We start from the raw sequence: 14,389 nt of genomic DNA, 5'->3' as shown, positions 1-14,389 counted from the left end.
CCCCCCCCCCGTAAAATTTCCTCCGGACAATTCCGTTCTCGCTGAAAAATATTATACGTAAACAACGGGTAAATTTTGTAACTTACAGCCCTTTCCCCATGGGCTGTGGGGCGTCATATTACTTCAAAAGGAATAGTTACTGAACCTTTTAACTATGCTGAACAAAATGGCTAAACATTTTGATCGGATGACTTTGGAGAAAAAAAGGCGTGCGAGGGGGGTTAACTGCCCTCCAATCTTTTTGGTCACTTAGAAAGGGCACTTGAACTTTTGATTTCTAATCAAATGAGCCCTCTCTCGATCTTCTAGGATCATTGGTTCAATAAAAAACAAATAAACACGCATCCGTCATCTTTCTTCTGACAAAAAATGCATAATTCCATTTTGTATATGGGAGCTTGAAACCTCTTCAGTAGCTTCTCTAATATGCTGAATCTGATGGTGTGATTTTCATTACGATCACCTGATTTTTTTGGGGTGTTTCTCTCCCTTTTCAAAAACGGATCAAATTTTCTCTTTGTCAACTTTGCATACTTTGAATCAGCATCAAAATTCGATTCTTTTGATGTTATCAAGACTGTTTATTAGAGTTTCGGACCGCGAACTTAGTGTTCGTTACCGCGCGTCCCCCCCCCCCTAGCGTAGTCTAAAGTAGTGTAATTTACTTAATTAACCCAGTTTGCGTTAATTAAACTTGCTCCTAGCGCAAGTTTATTGAATCAACCTATTTTGCGCCCCCCCCCCCTAATTTTTTTTTATTGGATCATCCTATTTTGCGCCCCCCTAAAATAATACTGGATCCGCCCCTGGTTTGACACAGCGGCGGATCCAGGGGGCACCCACCCCCCCCCCTAGCGTAGTCTAAAGTAGTGTAATTTACTTAATTAACCCAAGTTTGCGTTAATTAAACTTGCTCCTAACGCAAGTTTATCGAATCAACCTATTTTGTGCCCCCCCCTTAAAACTTTTTTATCGGATCAACCTATTTTTCACCCCCCCCCCCTCTAAAAAAATCCTAAAATCCACCCCTGCATACGGCACGACTGGATATCAGACTCATGCCTCATGAGTCTGACTTATGACTCATGACTTAAGCTAACACGACTTTCAATAAGAATTTTAAGTACTAGATAAGTTTACCACAATTCCCAAAATAGTATAAATATGTAATTCATTATTAAGATACGATATTCAGAAGGGACTGTGAATAGGTCAATTAAATCTCAAGTATTCCCCAGCCACAAATTATCTTTAACTGTTACAGATGCAAGGCCCTTTGGCATATCTAAAGCTCGTGCTAAACTGCGACCTCAAAATTTAGCATTATAGTATGGCAATTATAGTAAACATGTCAATGATTTATTTTGATACATTTCAATTGATACCTTTCTTTTGATACCTTTCAATGATACCTGTCAATGATTTCTTTTGATACCTTTCTTTTGATACCTTTCAATGATACCTGTCAATGATTTCTTTTGATACCTTTCAATTGATACCTTTCTTTTGATACCTTTCAATGATTTCTTTTGATACCTTTCAATTGGCAAGAAACTAACACGACAAAGGTAGTAGCTAAAGTTATTTGCCATATATGTATTGATCTTTCTTTTTCACCAAAAATTATAGATGTTGATGCTCCCACAGAGGCACTAACTCCCGAAAACGTAAGAAAGGGTAAAGATTTTTATATTTTTAAATGAAAACAAAAGGTTTTTTTCAGGGATCTTTAGTTTCTCTCGTTTTTTTTTTAAACGAGGATACAAGAAAAGGTAGTCTTCAAAATCTATGGGTTCTAATGCCTTCCCCATCTCAATCGGAGGCCCTGAATCTCCATCTAACAACCGATGGATTATAAACTCCTCCATTGGTGTGGCGCGTCACGTCCGGTGTACCCTACTTTATGAGGCGAGCAGCCCCTCGCTTACAATCAAAAAACGAGAAAGCATGAGTTTTAATGAAAAACAAATTTTCTCTCAAGGATTGGTTTCGAAGACAAAATACCCACTAAATACTCTTCTTTCTGTACCAATAAAATACTGTAGTTTTGGGTTTTTAGGCCTCTACTAAAAAAAAAGAGTAATATAAAAAATAAATTGGCCAAAATTAGAGATAAAAAAATTAATATAACTTATCTTGAAAATAAATAAAAACAGTAAAACGATAGTTTTTACATATAACAATGATCTTCATAAAAACATATTGCCAAAAGGCAGTGTTAACGCAATAGAACAAACAAAAACCAAAGAACTTTCCATAAAAATCAATATTTTTAAAATTCAGATCATTACCCGGCGCCCAAATATTATAGACCACGACAATTTGAAGAATTAAAATAAACTTCTAACATACCAATTTGAAGGCGACATCTATTAGGCTTTTTTGCTCTCCTTAGGGGCGTTTGGGGATGGCAAGGGGGGGGCAGTTGCACCCCCAAGAATGTGAAGAAAAAAAAATTATACATTCTATGCCCTTTGACTATCCAGATTGACTATCCCACTCTACAAGTCTTGCTTCAGACCCATAGCTGAATATGGATGCCCGCTATTTGCTGGTGCTCCGAAAACGCTGTTGGCACCACTTCAGAAGATCCAGAATAGGGCAAGTAGGGTGGGCTGCGCCTCAACACAAGAAGCACTAAAGCCTATAACTGAAAGATCCAACATAATGTTGAGAACAGTTTCTTACAAAAACGTGAGATTACTTACCACCGATAAGCTCCATCGAATTAAGCCCCCCTTTGTCTATTTATCCCGGCACGCCCGATGCCACACCGCTCGGTCCAATTGTCTAAAGGAGGATACGCCAAGAACCGAATACTTGAGGAACAGCTTCCTCCGGTGTTGCACTTCTATCTGGAACGATCTTCCTGGTGATATTTTCCCTGCAAATCCCTCTGTTAACACCTTCAAAAGAAGGTTCAATAGACATTTAAAACATCGAGGCCATTGAAAGAGATAAATGAATAGCGGCTTATCAGATACTTTAAAGTACCTGGCGCCGTGAATGTTGGAATAAAAAAAAAAAAAAAAAAAAAAAAAAAAAAAAAAAAAAAAAATGACCCCTCTTGCCCTCCCCCCCAATAAAGTTGCTGGAGATTCGCCCCGGCTCTCCTATCTAATCTGAAAAAGCAATTCTACATACTCATATGGTATCGCCTACAGAAGTAATTTTATAGATGAATTATAAAAGTGAAAAATATTCATCTTATAAAAGATGAATTTTTTATATAATTTTATAAAAGTGTAAATAAAGAAAACTAGCGGATGAAAATCCCATACACTGGTACGAAAGTATAGAAAATACACAAATATATGATATTATGGAGCTACAAATTTTAAAAAGATAAAACTTTGGTAAAGTTTTTAACCGTGTGACGTCACAGCGGGTAACTGAAGCCCTCCTATTTTGCAGGAGTTCCTGATTATACAGTCAGTAGTTTTCTCATCCTCTCAAGAGAATATAAACAGCGATTTCTTTTTTTCTTTTGCACGCCTGTGGTCTGGCAAGCTCTCCGACTAGTTATTCTCACAACATCCTACATTTTTCGAAAATTTGCTAATCTTTTAGTTTATTTTTTGAATTTACCCCAGTTCCTAAAATAAATCATTGCTTACACCCCTGGTTTCAAAATCAATTAATTCTTTTTTCTTTTGCATAAAAAGTTTCTTAATCGTTTTTCTTTCTTCTTTCTTTTTCTTTACCATAGTAAAGGTGAGAAAGTAAATAAATATGTAATTGTGAACAAAGAACATCAAAAGTGACAATTTTCCCTCAAAAGAATATTATAATGAATCTATTTGCTGCCTCCCACTACTTATTAAAAAAAGAAATGGAAACAAATTTATTAATAATTTATAAGTTTATTAATAATATAAAAAATATAAAATAATAGTATAAAAACACAATATAGACAAATATAAAAAATAGAAATAGAAAATAATAAATACAAGTTATTTTTCTAAAGCTTACTAAGAAAAACTAAACACATGCTATTGTTTATATTTCATTCAGATCATTTTTCCTTGTTACACGCAATGAACATTTTTGTAACGTGCGAAAAAAAAACGAAGAACAAGATAAAAATTCCAAAAAAAAAGACAAAACCAATTGAGGATAATTTTGAGCAAGTGAATAATTTGTCTTAATATTTTTTTTTTGTATTTTTTCTTAATAATTGTATAGCTAGTGTATTCCTATGACGGAAGGACGGATCCAGGATTTTTTTTTGGGGGGGGGGGCGCAAAATAGGTTGATCCGATAAACTTGCGTTAGGAGCAAATTTAATTAACGCAAACTTGCGTTAATGTAAGTAAATTACACTATTTTAGACTACGTTAGGGGGGGGGCACCCCTCGCCCCCCCCCTTCTGGATCCGCCCGTGCTAGGACGTATTTTTTTAATGAAAATCAGGTCGATTATCAGGACAAGACAAACTTTCTTGTATCGTTACTTCATCATAGTTCTGTTTATCCTAAATTGTCGGATTAAGTTATAGACAGTGGCTTTCACCCATTCAAATTCTGGAAATTAGTTTCCGAGGTTCCTAGCAAGCAAAAAAAAAAGCATAATATATCTGTCAAAAGTAAGGTTATTCAGGCGGAAAATCCAATTTGACCTGATTTATATACTAATTCACGTAAAAGGAGAAAAAGTATCTTTATTTTGACCAGTTTTTTTCTCCATGACGGAACTTGAAAGTAATTTTCATCAGTGCTGTCACTTAAAGCCTAGTTATTGTTTTAGCCGTTTTCCGTTGGTGTATTTTAATCAGAAAATTTGCTAAGAAACTTTCAAATGGAATAAAATATGCAAGCTCAGCAGAGTTGTTGACTTGGCTGAGGTTAAAGAAAATATATAAATTTTTGATAAATATGCTTCAAATACAAAAACAACTTTCAAAAATCCTAGTAAGCAAAACTGCTAAAACGCAAGTTTATAGTTTAGTAAGTATTATTAAACTATACTGTTTACCAGGACCGCATCTACTGATGAGGGGGGTTATTCGGTTTGACCCCGTGAAATATTTCTCCGACTCGTAAATTGGTCGTTAAGATTTAGGTAAAAAGACTACTTCTCTTTCAAAAAAAATAATAACACATAATTAAATAAAATCATGGACTCGTAATTTGGTGTTAAAAATGTAGATAAAAAAAAACCTTATCCGCCACCGGAAATATCCTGAATACGGTCCTGTTCTTTCCATTTAAAACATTAAGTGCCGCTGTTTTTTTATTTTTTTCTTTTTTTTTTAGCTCAGTAGAAAGGTCGTTCCTGCTGACAATTCAACTGAACTTTTGACAAAATCTCCGAGCAGATTGCTCAGAAACTTCAGATGGATCCCAATTTTTCAGCCACAAACAGGCACAAGCAATAACTCGACACGTTTTTCATTTTACTCAGAAACTTTCTCTGATTACTTCCTCTAAGGATTATAACTACTTTCATCTAATGAATTTTTATAAAAGTTTCGTAACAGGTTTTAGTCGCTTTTTAGGTCAAGGAGGCACACTTGTGCCTCTATAAAGAGGCGACCCACCACAATGTTAAGCGATTTCAGGTCCTAGAGGTCGCAGAGAGACGGCGGTGATCGCATTTTGTAGCCCGAGCTCAAACTAAGAAACGTGCAAAATTTCATCCTCCTCCGACTTTCATGGGGTAAACTGGGCCGGAAATTTCGACCCTCCCACCCCATCCCCCCTTTAACATTGTCCGATTGGGCTTAAATTTAGAGGCTAAGCTTTCCTAGGGCCCGGGAGCTTATTCTCGAAATTTCAGCTCAATCCAATCACTCCTTCCCTGTTTTTAAAAAATCAAATATCGCCTCTTAAAATTCATTTCCCTTTTTTTTCTCTTATACACGCCTAATGGCCACAGTTGGCAACTGATCCGGGTGAATGAGGACTCATTCGAAGCAGAATTCGACCTGTTAGGGCCTTTTGATATTTTCAGACCTAAAAAATTATTCCCCGAATTTACGAAAAACCTCGTTTTCCTATAAGAGCCCGCAAGCAGTTTCCGGTCCTAGCGGTCGCAGAGAGACAGCGGTAATCGCATTTTGTAGCCCAAGCTCAAACTAAGAGACGTGCAAAATTTCACCCCCCTCCGACTTTATCTTCACTGGTAAAAGTGGGCCGGAAGTTTTGACCCTCCGACCACAGCCCCCCCTTTAACGTTGTCCGATTTGGCTGAAATTTAGAAGATAAGCTTTCCTAGGGCCTGAGAGCTTATCGTCGAAAATTTAGCTCAATCTGAATATTCTTTCCCTGTTTTGCAAAAACAAAATATCAAGTTTTGTGGGGATTTGCTTGCGTCAAAAATAGATTCCCCTTACTAAAAAACAATTACAATTGTGTATCTTTAGTACAGCGGTCGATACTCCTGACTGTCAGGCGGAAAACCCGGGTTCGATTCATCGTCAGAGGAAATTTTTTATATACTGAATATAAAGTTTAAAAAAGAAACTCAGTTTCTTTTTTAAATTATTTGAAAAAAAAACTACGTTTTCTAAAAAGTTAAAGAGGCTGAGTTACAAGGTGGACCCTTAAAACGTACTGGGATTAGGAGGCACAGTTGGGGGGCTGTTAAAGAGGCTGAGTCACAAGTTCGAACCTTAAAACGTACAGGGATTAGGAGGCACCCTGTACGACGTGATTCAAGTATTCAGGAATTAAAAGCCTTAACACAAGAATGTTCAAAAGCGGTGGGTTTGGGGTGAGGTAGCCTCCCCACATTAACTCCATACACCATCAGCTTACAGTTAGTCAAGTCATAATAAGTAATAAACTGTACAAAAAAGTGCAGAAATTATTCGAAAAAAAACTACGTTTTCTAAAGAGTTAAAGAGGCTGAGTTACAAGGTCGAACCTTAAAACGTACAGGGATTAGGAGGCACAGTTAGGGGGCTGCTGCCCCCCAAACCCCCCGCTTTCGCAGCCATTAAATAAAAAAGAAAAAAATTTTAAACTGAAAGTAAGGAGCGGCATTAAATCTTAAAACTAACATAAATTATTCCGTATTTGAAAGAGGTTGTGCCCTCCTCAACCCCTCGCTCTTTACTCTAATTTTTTTTTTTTTTAAAAAAAAGAGTTGTTACAAATTAAATCTTTAGCTTAAAGAGCGAGGCGTTGAGGAGGGCACAGCCCCTTTCATATACGGAATAATTTCTGTTCGTTTTAAGATTTAATGTCGCTCCTTACTTTCAGTTTAAAAAACTTTTTTTTTAAAGGCTGCGAAAGCGGGGGTTTGGGGGCGGCAGCCCCCCAACTGAGCCTCCTAATCCCTGTACATTTTAAGGTTCGACCTTGTAACTCAGCCTCTTTAACTCTTTAGAAAACGTAGTTTTTTTCAAATAATCACTCGAAAGAACGAACTAAAAAGAAATTTTCAAAAGACTTCAAACGAAAGGTTTCAAGTTCCTATTTGCAAAAATGTGGTTTTTCCCAGAAGAAAGATCACGGATGCGTGTTTATTTGTTCTTTTTTCACAGGGGTGATCGTATCGACCCATTGGTCCTAGAATATCAGGAGAGGGCTCATTCGAACGGAAATTAAAAGTTCTAGTGCCCCTTTTAAGTGACCAAAAAAATTGGAGGACAACCAGGCCCCTTCCCACGCTCGTTTTTTCCCGAAGTCATTCGATCAAAATTTTGAGATAGCCATTTTGTTCAGCATAGTCAAAAAATAGAATAACTATGTCTCTGAGGATGACTTAATCCTCCATAGTCCCGGGGGGAACGGCTGAAATTTATGAAGTTTGTCCGTTGTTTACATATAGTATAGATTATTGCAAAGTATACAGACGTTTTCAGGGGGGATTTTTTCTGGTGGGGGGGGGGTGTCAGTGGGAAGGCCAATACGTGGAAGGATTTATCCATGGGGGAATTTTTCGAGGGGCAAGGGAATTTTCCATGAAGAGGCACCGGATTTCCCAGCATTATTTAAAAACCGACCAGAAATTAAATTAAAAAACGAGTTTGTTCAACTGAAAGTAAGGAACAACATAAAAACTTAAACGAACAGAAATTATTAGGTAGATGAGCGGGTTCACCCCGTCGTCAAAACCTCGCTCTTTACGCTAAAGTTTTTAGTACTTTCAAAAGAGCTAATTATTCTAATTAAACGGCCTTTGTGGCTCAGGGGTCATTCTTAAAGAATTGGAACAAAATTCGAACTTTTGCGTAAAGAGCGAGTTACTGACGAGGGGGCGAACTCCCTCATATACGTAATAATTTCTGCCCGTTTTAAACTTTAATGTTGTTCCTTACTTTCAGTTGAAAAAACCTGTTTTTTTTTATTTAATATCTAAAAGGCAGTACTTTTCATTTCGTATATCTAGCAGTTTTATTTTATTTTAAGGGAGTTGGTCGCCAATATTCCTTGGCTTTCGTGACTATTTTCTTGATTAACTCTCTTTGTACTTAAAATACAGCCATACAGCCATGAGGTTGCATAGCTACATACAGCCATGAGGATTAAAATACAGCCATAGGACCCAATAACCTGAAAGTCAGTTAACTCTATCCCCAAGGAATTTTTTCCTTTATATTGTTTTTTTTTATTCCTACGTAGGTCTATATTTATCAAAATAACTTTACTGACCACAATGGCTAAATATGACAAAACTAGAAAAAGTAGAAGAAGAAAAAAACACTTTTTTCGCGAATATTCCTCCACATCAGCCAATTTAAAGCTTCTGTTTGGCCATATCATAGAACTGTCAAAAATTGTTATCATTACCATTACTATTTATAACCATTAAAATTTTATTATTACCCCATCCCAGCCCAGAATGTCACATCCCAGTTTCCGTTTAGCCCCTATCAGGCTATTTAATTGGGCTATTATAGGAAAATCATAAAGACTATTATTTTTTCACTTTAGAGGATACACCCTGGTCACCTCCCTCACCCCTCTATATTAAAATTACCATAGCTTTGTCACTACTTTTTCATCTTAAGCTCATTATACATAATAGTCACAATGAGTGCCAAACAGGGGCTTAATTTTCTATGGGGCAGGGGGCAACTGTACCCCCTCCCCACTCAGAACCCATTTTGTCCCCCCAGCTGAAATTTAGTTTCATATCAGGACGAACTTTAGCTACCAATGTCAAGTAGTGATTACTATAATGAACTATTGCCGCCAATGTCAAGTTGCAATTGCTATGACGAAGAATTGCTGCCAATGTCAAGCTATAACTGTTATGACGAATTTTTGCTGCCAATGTCAGGTTTTGATTGCTATGACAAACTATTGCTGCCAATGTCAACCTGCTGTAACTGCTATGACGAACTTTTGCTACCAATGTCAAGTTGTAATTGCTATGACGAACTTCTATTGCCACTGTCAATTTGTAATTGCTATGACGAACTAATACTGCCACTGTCAAGTTGTAATTGCTATGACGAACTTTTACTGCCACTGTCAAGTTGTAATTGCTATGACGAACTTTTACTGCCACTGTCAAGTTCTAATTGCTATGATAAACTATTGCTGCCAATATCAATTTGTAATTGCTATTGCGAACTTTTGCTGCGAATGTCAAGTTGTAATTGCTATGCCGAACTTTTTTCCGTTTTTCATATTTATAGACGCTACTACCAAGTAACGCACATAAGTGAACACAAGAAAGAGATAGTTTTTTCTAAGACTTACACCTCATTACTTGCATTGCATACGATATCTGTAACTAGTTTTCAAATTAAACTTGGCTTTGACGGTATTTCTTACCTGGACAATTTGATTGACTCCCGTCCCCGTTTGAAGTTGAACAATTTGGGCCTGACCAGAAGAGCCTCCAGTCGAGACAGATGGCATAATTGTTTGTCCTGCCTGAAAAAAGAAATCAAGTTAAACAATATCAGAGTTGCCAGCCAATGTCAAGGCTGCAAAAAAAATGGTGCTGGAAAAATTACAGGAAAGAAATACAGAAAATTACAGAAAATGCCTTTTAAGCTCACCTTGCCTAGAAAAATTTAGGCTTCGATATGGGATTTTCAATCAATATTTTCGACGTACCTGCACAACGCCATCCTCAGGGTTAAGTTTAAAAATTTTCACATTCAATACGCCTGAGAATGGCGCTGCATAGATCCAGTAGAAATGATGCTTGAAACCACATTTTACAGCATGAATTTCCATAGCTATGATGAGGCAATACCATTTTCATTGAGTTGGATAATCAAGGACGCTTTAGACTGTATCTAGCGCATGATGATTTTTGGGATGCCAAATAATATATTGCAATAAATATTTGAAACTAAGACGAAAATATTACTAGTATTGAAAAGTATCAATGCTAGTAATATTTTCAAAAGTATTGATGTCTCCAAAGCCTTACCAAGATCAAAAACTAAAATTTTAGAATTTCACAACAAGCTTATTTTATGGTTTAAATAATCGGTACAATTAGGCTCTGCTCTTAAAGGTCTTAATAGTGTATTAGGTAAATGACTTCTTAGCTCCAGATCCTTCTATCCTAGCCAAGTTGACTTAGTAAGAGCCATGCATTACCCCGATGTTTGTTTCTTTCGAATATCATCACATAGAAGGTATAACAGCAAAACTTGGGGAAGGGCCCATTCAATTGACAATTTTGAGCTCCAATGCCCATTTTGGGGGACATAACTCATCGCAGGGTATCCTGAAACTCATTCAACAAGTCATTGCCCCCCCCCCCCCTTCACAACTCTGTAGCATAACATGGCATCAGATTAAAATTTCAAGTTAGCAACTCAAGCTCGCCTATTTTCTACAATACGTAAAATCCGTTTCTGGCCTTCTTTAACCCCTTAATACCCATTTCTAGAGCCATTTGGTTAACAATATGCAGCAATGTCTCCAACTCCCCTTGCTTAAAAGTGCAGGTCCTCCGTTTATGATCCTTCTTTGGTCAATAATGCCCAAAGCGAGGTCCTTGGGCGCGTGGCTCATCCAACTATCTACATCCCCAAATTCGCAAACACAACCATGTTGTACCTCTTTTAACTCAAAGTCATTCATGTAGCCTTTCGTCAATAGGTGTACGTTCTATCTCCGACATCCTTTGGCCACCAGTCCGTGCAGTCTACCTCTGATTGCCTCTTCTGAATACTGCGTACACTGAGTGTCAAATCCCCTAGGTCAATACAGTGTGCGTTCTGTCTCCAATCCTCTCCCCCTTTTCCAAACACTACGTTCCATCTCAAACTCCCTTTGGTCAACAGTGCATAGGCGTCCATTTATTTTTATCCGTAATATCCTTATAATGAGTATAGATAAACGATATTTTAGTTCAATGTTCTTTATTTTCCACTGTCATTAGGTAAGCTTTTCAACACGTGTTGGCTACTTAAAAAAACCTAAGTCATTAGTCCTTCGGCCGACTCACCTAACGGGGATGTTGGTCAGAGTTAACTACTAGATCGCGCAATCTCCATCGTTCCAATCGTTTAACTCCGAACTCCTAAGTCGGAAGTTAGGCTTCTAGGATGGTTGAGAGTTGATGAGAGTAGCCGAAAAAGCAGTTTTTTTTTTCATTCTGAACCCCCTACAGAACAACCAACACAAATTTATTCATAGTACGTTCTACATAATTTTGTTTTGTTAATTTAATAGCTTTGGGAGCACACTAAGTTAATTTTTTCTTCAGTTAATTCGGCCGCTTCAGCTTTGTGAATTCCGAAAATCTTGTGGCAGAGTTGCCACGTTAAACTTAATGATTATATGCAACAAGCCATTGGGCTTATTGTGTTTCGGCTCCATAAATAAATAAATTAAAAAAGCTTCAAGAAAACAGTGAAAGCATCTCCTAAGATAGGAAAAGTCTACTCAATAAAAAAACGTTAAATTTTTGAAAAAACGTTAAAACGCAGTGAAAGTATTTCCTAAGCTAGTAAATGCTGTTTATCAAGTCTATTTCAATAAACTAAATCGAATCTTTTATCTCAAGCTAATTCATTCCATTCTGCTTTGTCACTTCAACGGCTTAGCTTTCACCTTAATTAATATAGCTAGCAGCTAATCTGTCTTCAAGGAACGGAAAATGCGAGGAAAAACGGATGAAAATGAATCACAAGCAATTGCTATTTACAGAAAAGTTCACGGAGAATTGCAGAGGGACTACTAATGGAGAAAAATAAATATTGGAAAATGGAGATGACTAGCGAAACGGCCGCGCCGCACCGAAATGCGCCGCACCGAAACGCTCCGCCCTTCTTGGGGTTAACAGGCTGACGGAAAGGCAGCAGTTGAAATAGCAACGTCAAGGATACACACATTTCTTTTGAATGATTTTAAAGTTTAGCTGAAGCAGAGGCAGAATTATAGTAATTCTTTACAGTATACAAAACAAAATTCGCGTTCTGGGAAAATTTCTTAAAATGACAGAAAAGTTTAATCATAAAGAATTTTGGGTATTGAAATCCAGACCCCTTTCCCCTTTATAACTTGAATATCAATTCATAAAATCCCTGGAAGTTTGGGAACTCCCTAAATATTGGGGTATGAGGCCCCCCTTGCCGCATCCTAAAGTCAAAATTCTAGGCCCACTAGGCAGAGGCAGTTTTAGAGGGGAGACCTAGAGGACACTTGCCCCGGGCACAGAAATTTTACGGGCGAAAAATTTCAAATAAATAGTCTAACGGTTATAATCATTTTTTATTAATTTTTTTTTTATTATAATAAAGTAGAGGGCGCAGTTAATAAATGGAATTAATTAATACATTTTTAATTAGTTAAGAGAATAAATTAGACAATAAAACATAATTAAGTAGTACTAATCAAAATAATCAAATTAAAAGAATTTAAGAATTTATTTAACAATTAAAAAATAATTATTAATTAATTATTAAATTGAAAATAATTCTGTTAGTAAATGAAAATTTTGGTTAAAATTTGGGTTAAAAATTTTCTGGAAGGGGGGGGGGGAAGGGTGTAATAATCAAGATTTTTCCCCGGATGCAAGAGAGGCCAGGACCACCACTGTCACTTAGCCCCCTTAACACACCGTAAAAGTTTCAACATCATGCCTAAAGGTGTTCTTGGGCTTGTAGTCTAGTAAAAATGTAGTTTGACCTAAACTGAATTGCTATACAAATGCTTCTTTCACTATCCGACTAAAAAATATGTGCTGACTCCTAATCCGAAAAGTTTACCGCCCTAGCTCTTTCACAATTTTCAGTTTTTTTTAGGTCAAATTTGAGGTTGAGGCAAAAAATATTGACTGAGTAAATACCAGCAAATGTGATTAAATACGTCATTTCTACGCTCTTTTTTTTTGCTGATGAACGTGAAAATAAATGTTTAAAGTCAAAAGAATTGTTTGGGGCTTAAAGCTTTGATAGAGAGTGAGGTTGGGGGAGAGGTTCTAGGAAAGTTGTGAAAAAAGGGGTCAACCTCAAACAAATTGCTATACAAATGATTCTTTCACTATATGACTAAAAAACATGTGCTGATTCCAAATCCGAAAAGTTTGCCAATCTAGCTCTTTCACAAATTTGAGTTTTTTTAGGTTGAGGTTGAAGGTGAATTGTTTAATGTAAAGACTGTCGGCCTGAAAAGATAATTCCGAATTTAGGATATACAACTTTTAGGAGATATACAGGGTATATACAACTTTGATAACCTGAAACCAAAATCCCATCGGCGCTTATAGTACAAATCTGTCAGGGTGTATTGGAGAATTTGTTGAGGTTTTTTTTTTCATAAGGGATACTTCTATTGAAAGGTTGACCAGAGAAAGACTTTGGAAATATTCTAACAATTGGGGAAAAAAACAAATTTGTGGGCTTTTTTCGAACCACATATTTCGCGGGCCGCGAATTATATTTCCTTCCAATCATCCGTACCAAATTTAAACAAATACATATGCTAGTCTCTACTAATTTACAACAAAAAAATACCAGGCAATTTCACCAAGAAGTTAATGGAAGATTTTTTTTCCAACGCCAAAACGTGTCTATTTCGCCGAATCTTTTCCTTGTTGCCGCAGAAGTAAAATGGATATCACGGGACCAATGTCAATTTCTAAGAAAAGATTAATCAAGCCAAAACAGATAAAAGGAGGATTATAATCTATTTGAGCTAAAACAATTGAGGGTTGGAACTGTAAAAAAAAATGGAACTGATTATAGAAAATATACAATTATGGATATTATATATAAAAAAAGAATACAGAAACGCGCTTATACAAAAACAGATTGCAAAAACGAATATTTTAGAACAAAGAACACGACTGAAATAGATGGATATAAGGAATAAAACAAATATAACATAAAGAACAGGAACGAAACTAATAGATTACAGAGTTTCTAAGGATAGATATCTAAGGAAGGTTAAAATAGCAATATTTCTCTTTTCCTATTTATAAACAATTTTTATGCGCATTTAAAAATATGTATATAATATAT

At 36.5% G+C, this 14,389-nt stretch overlaps 2 protein-coding genes across 4 annotated transcripts in view; one reads left to right on the top strand and one right to left on the bottom strand.

The window, feature by feature from the left end:
• LOC148945476 (cardioacceleratory peptide receptor-like) overlaps positions 1–14,389 on the top strand; it is a 593,562-nt gene that overhangs the window by 339,762 nt on the left and 239,411 nt on the right. The window lies entirely within an intron of this gene.
• Positions 1–14,389, bottom strand: part of Nf-YC (nuclear factor Y-box C) — a 149,716-nt gene that overhangs the window by 95,917 nt on the left and 39,410 nt on the right. The window contains exon 5 of the mRNA XM_089099450.1: positions 9,732–9,833. Coding sequence (XP_088955576.1) covers positions 9,732–9,833 — 102 coding nt within the window. The remainder of the gene's footprint in view (positions 1–9,731; positions 9,834–14,389) is intronic.

Source organism: Artemia sp. Qi Xiang Cuo, chromosome 13, assembly GCF_049724085.1.
Source record: "Artemia sp. Qi Xiang Cuo chromosome 13, ASM4972408v1, whole genome shotgun sequence".
Taxonomy (NCBI): domain Eukaryota; kingdom Metazoa; phylum Arthropoda; class Branchiopoda; order Anostraca; family Artemiidae; genus Artemia; species Artemia sp. Qi Xiang Cuo.
The sequence above is the reverse complement of the archived record's forward strand: the minus strand, read 5'-3'. Positions and strand labels throughout refer to the sequence as shown.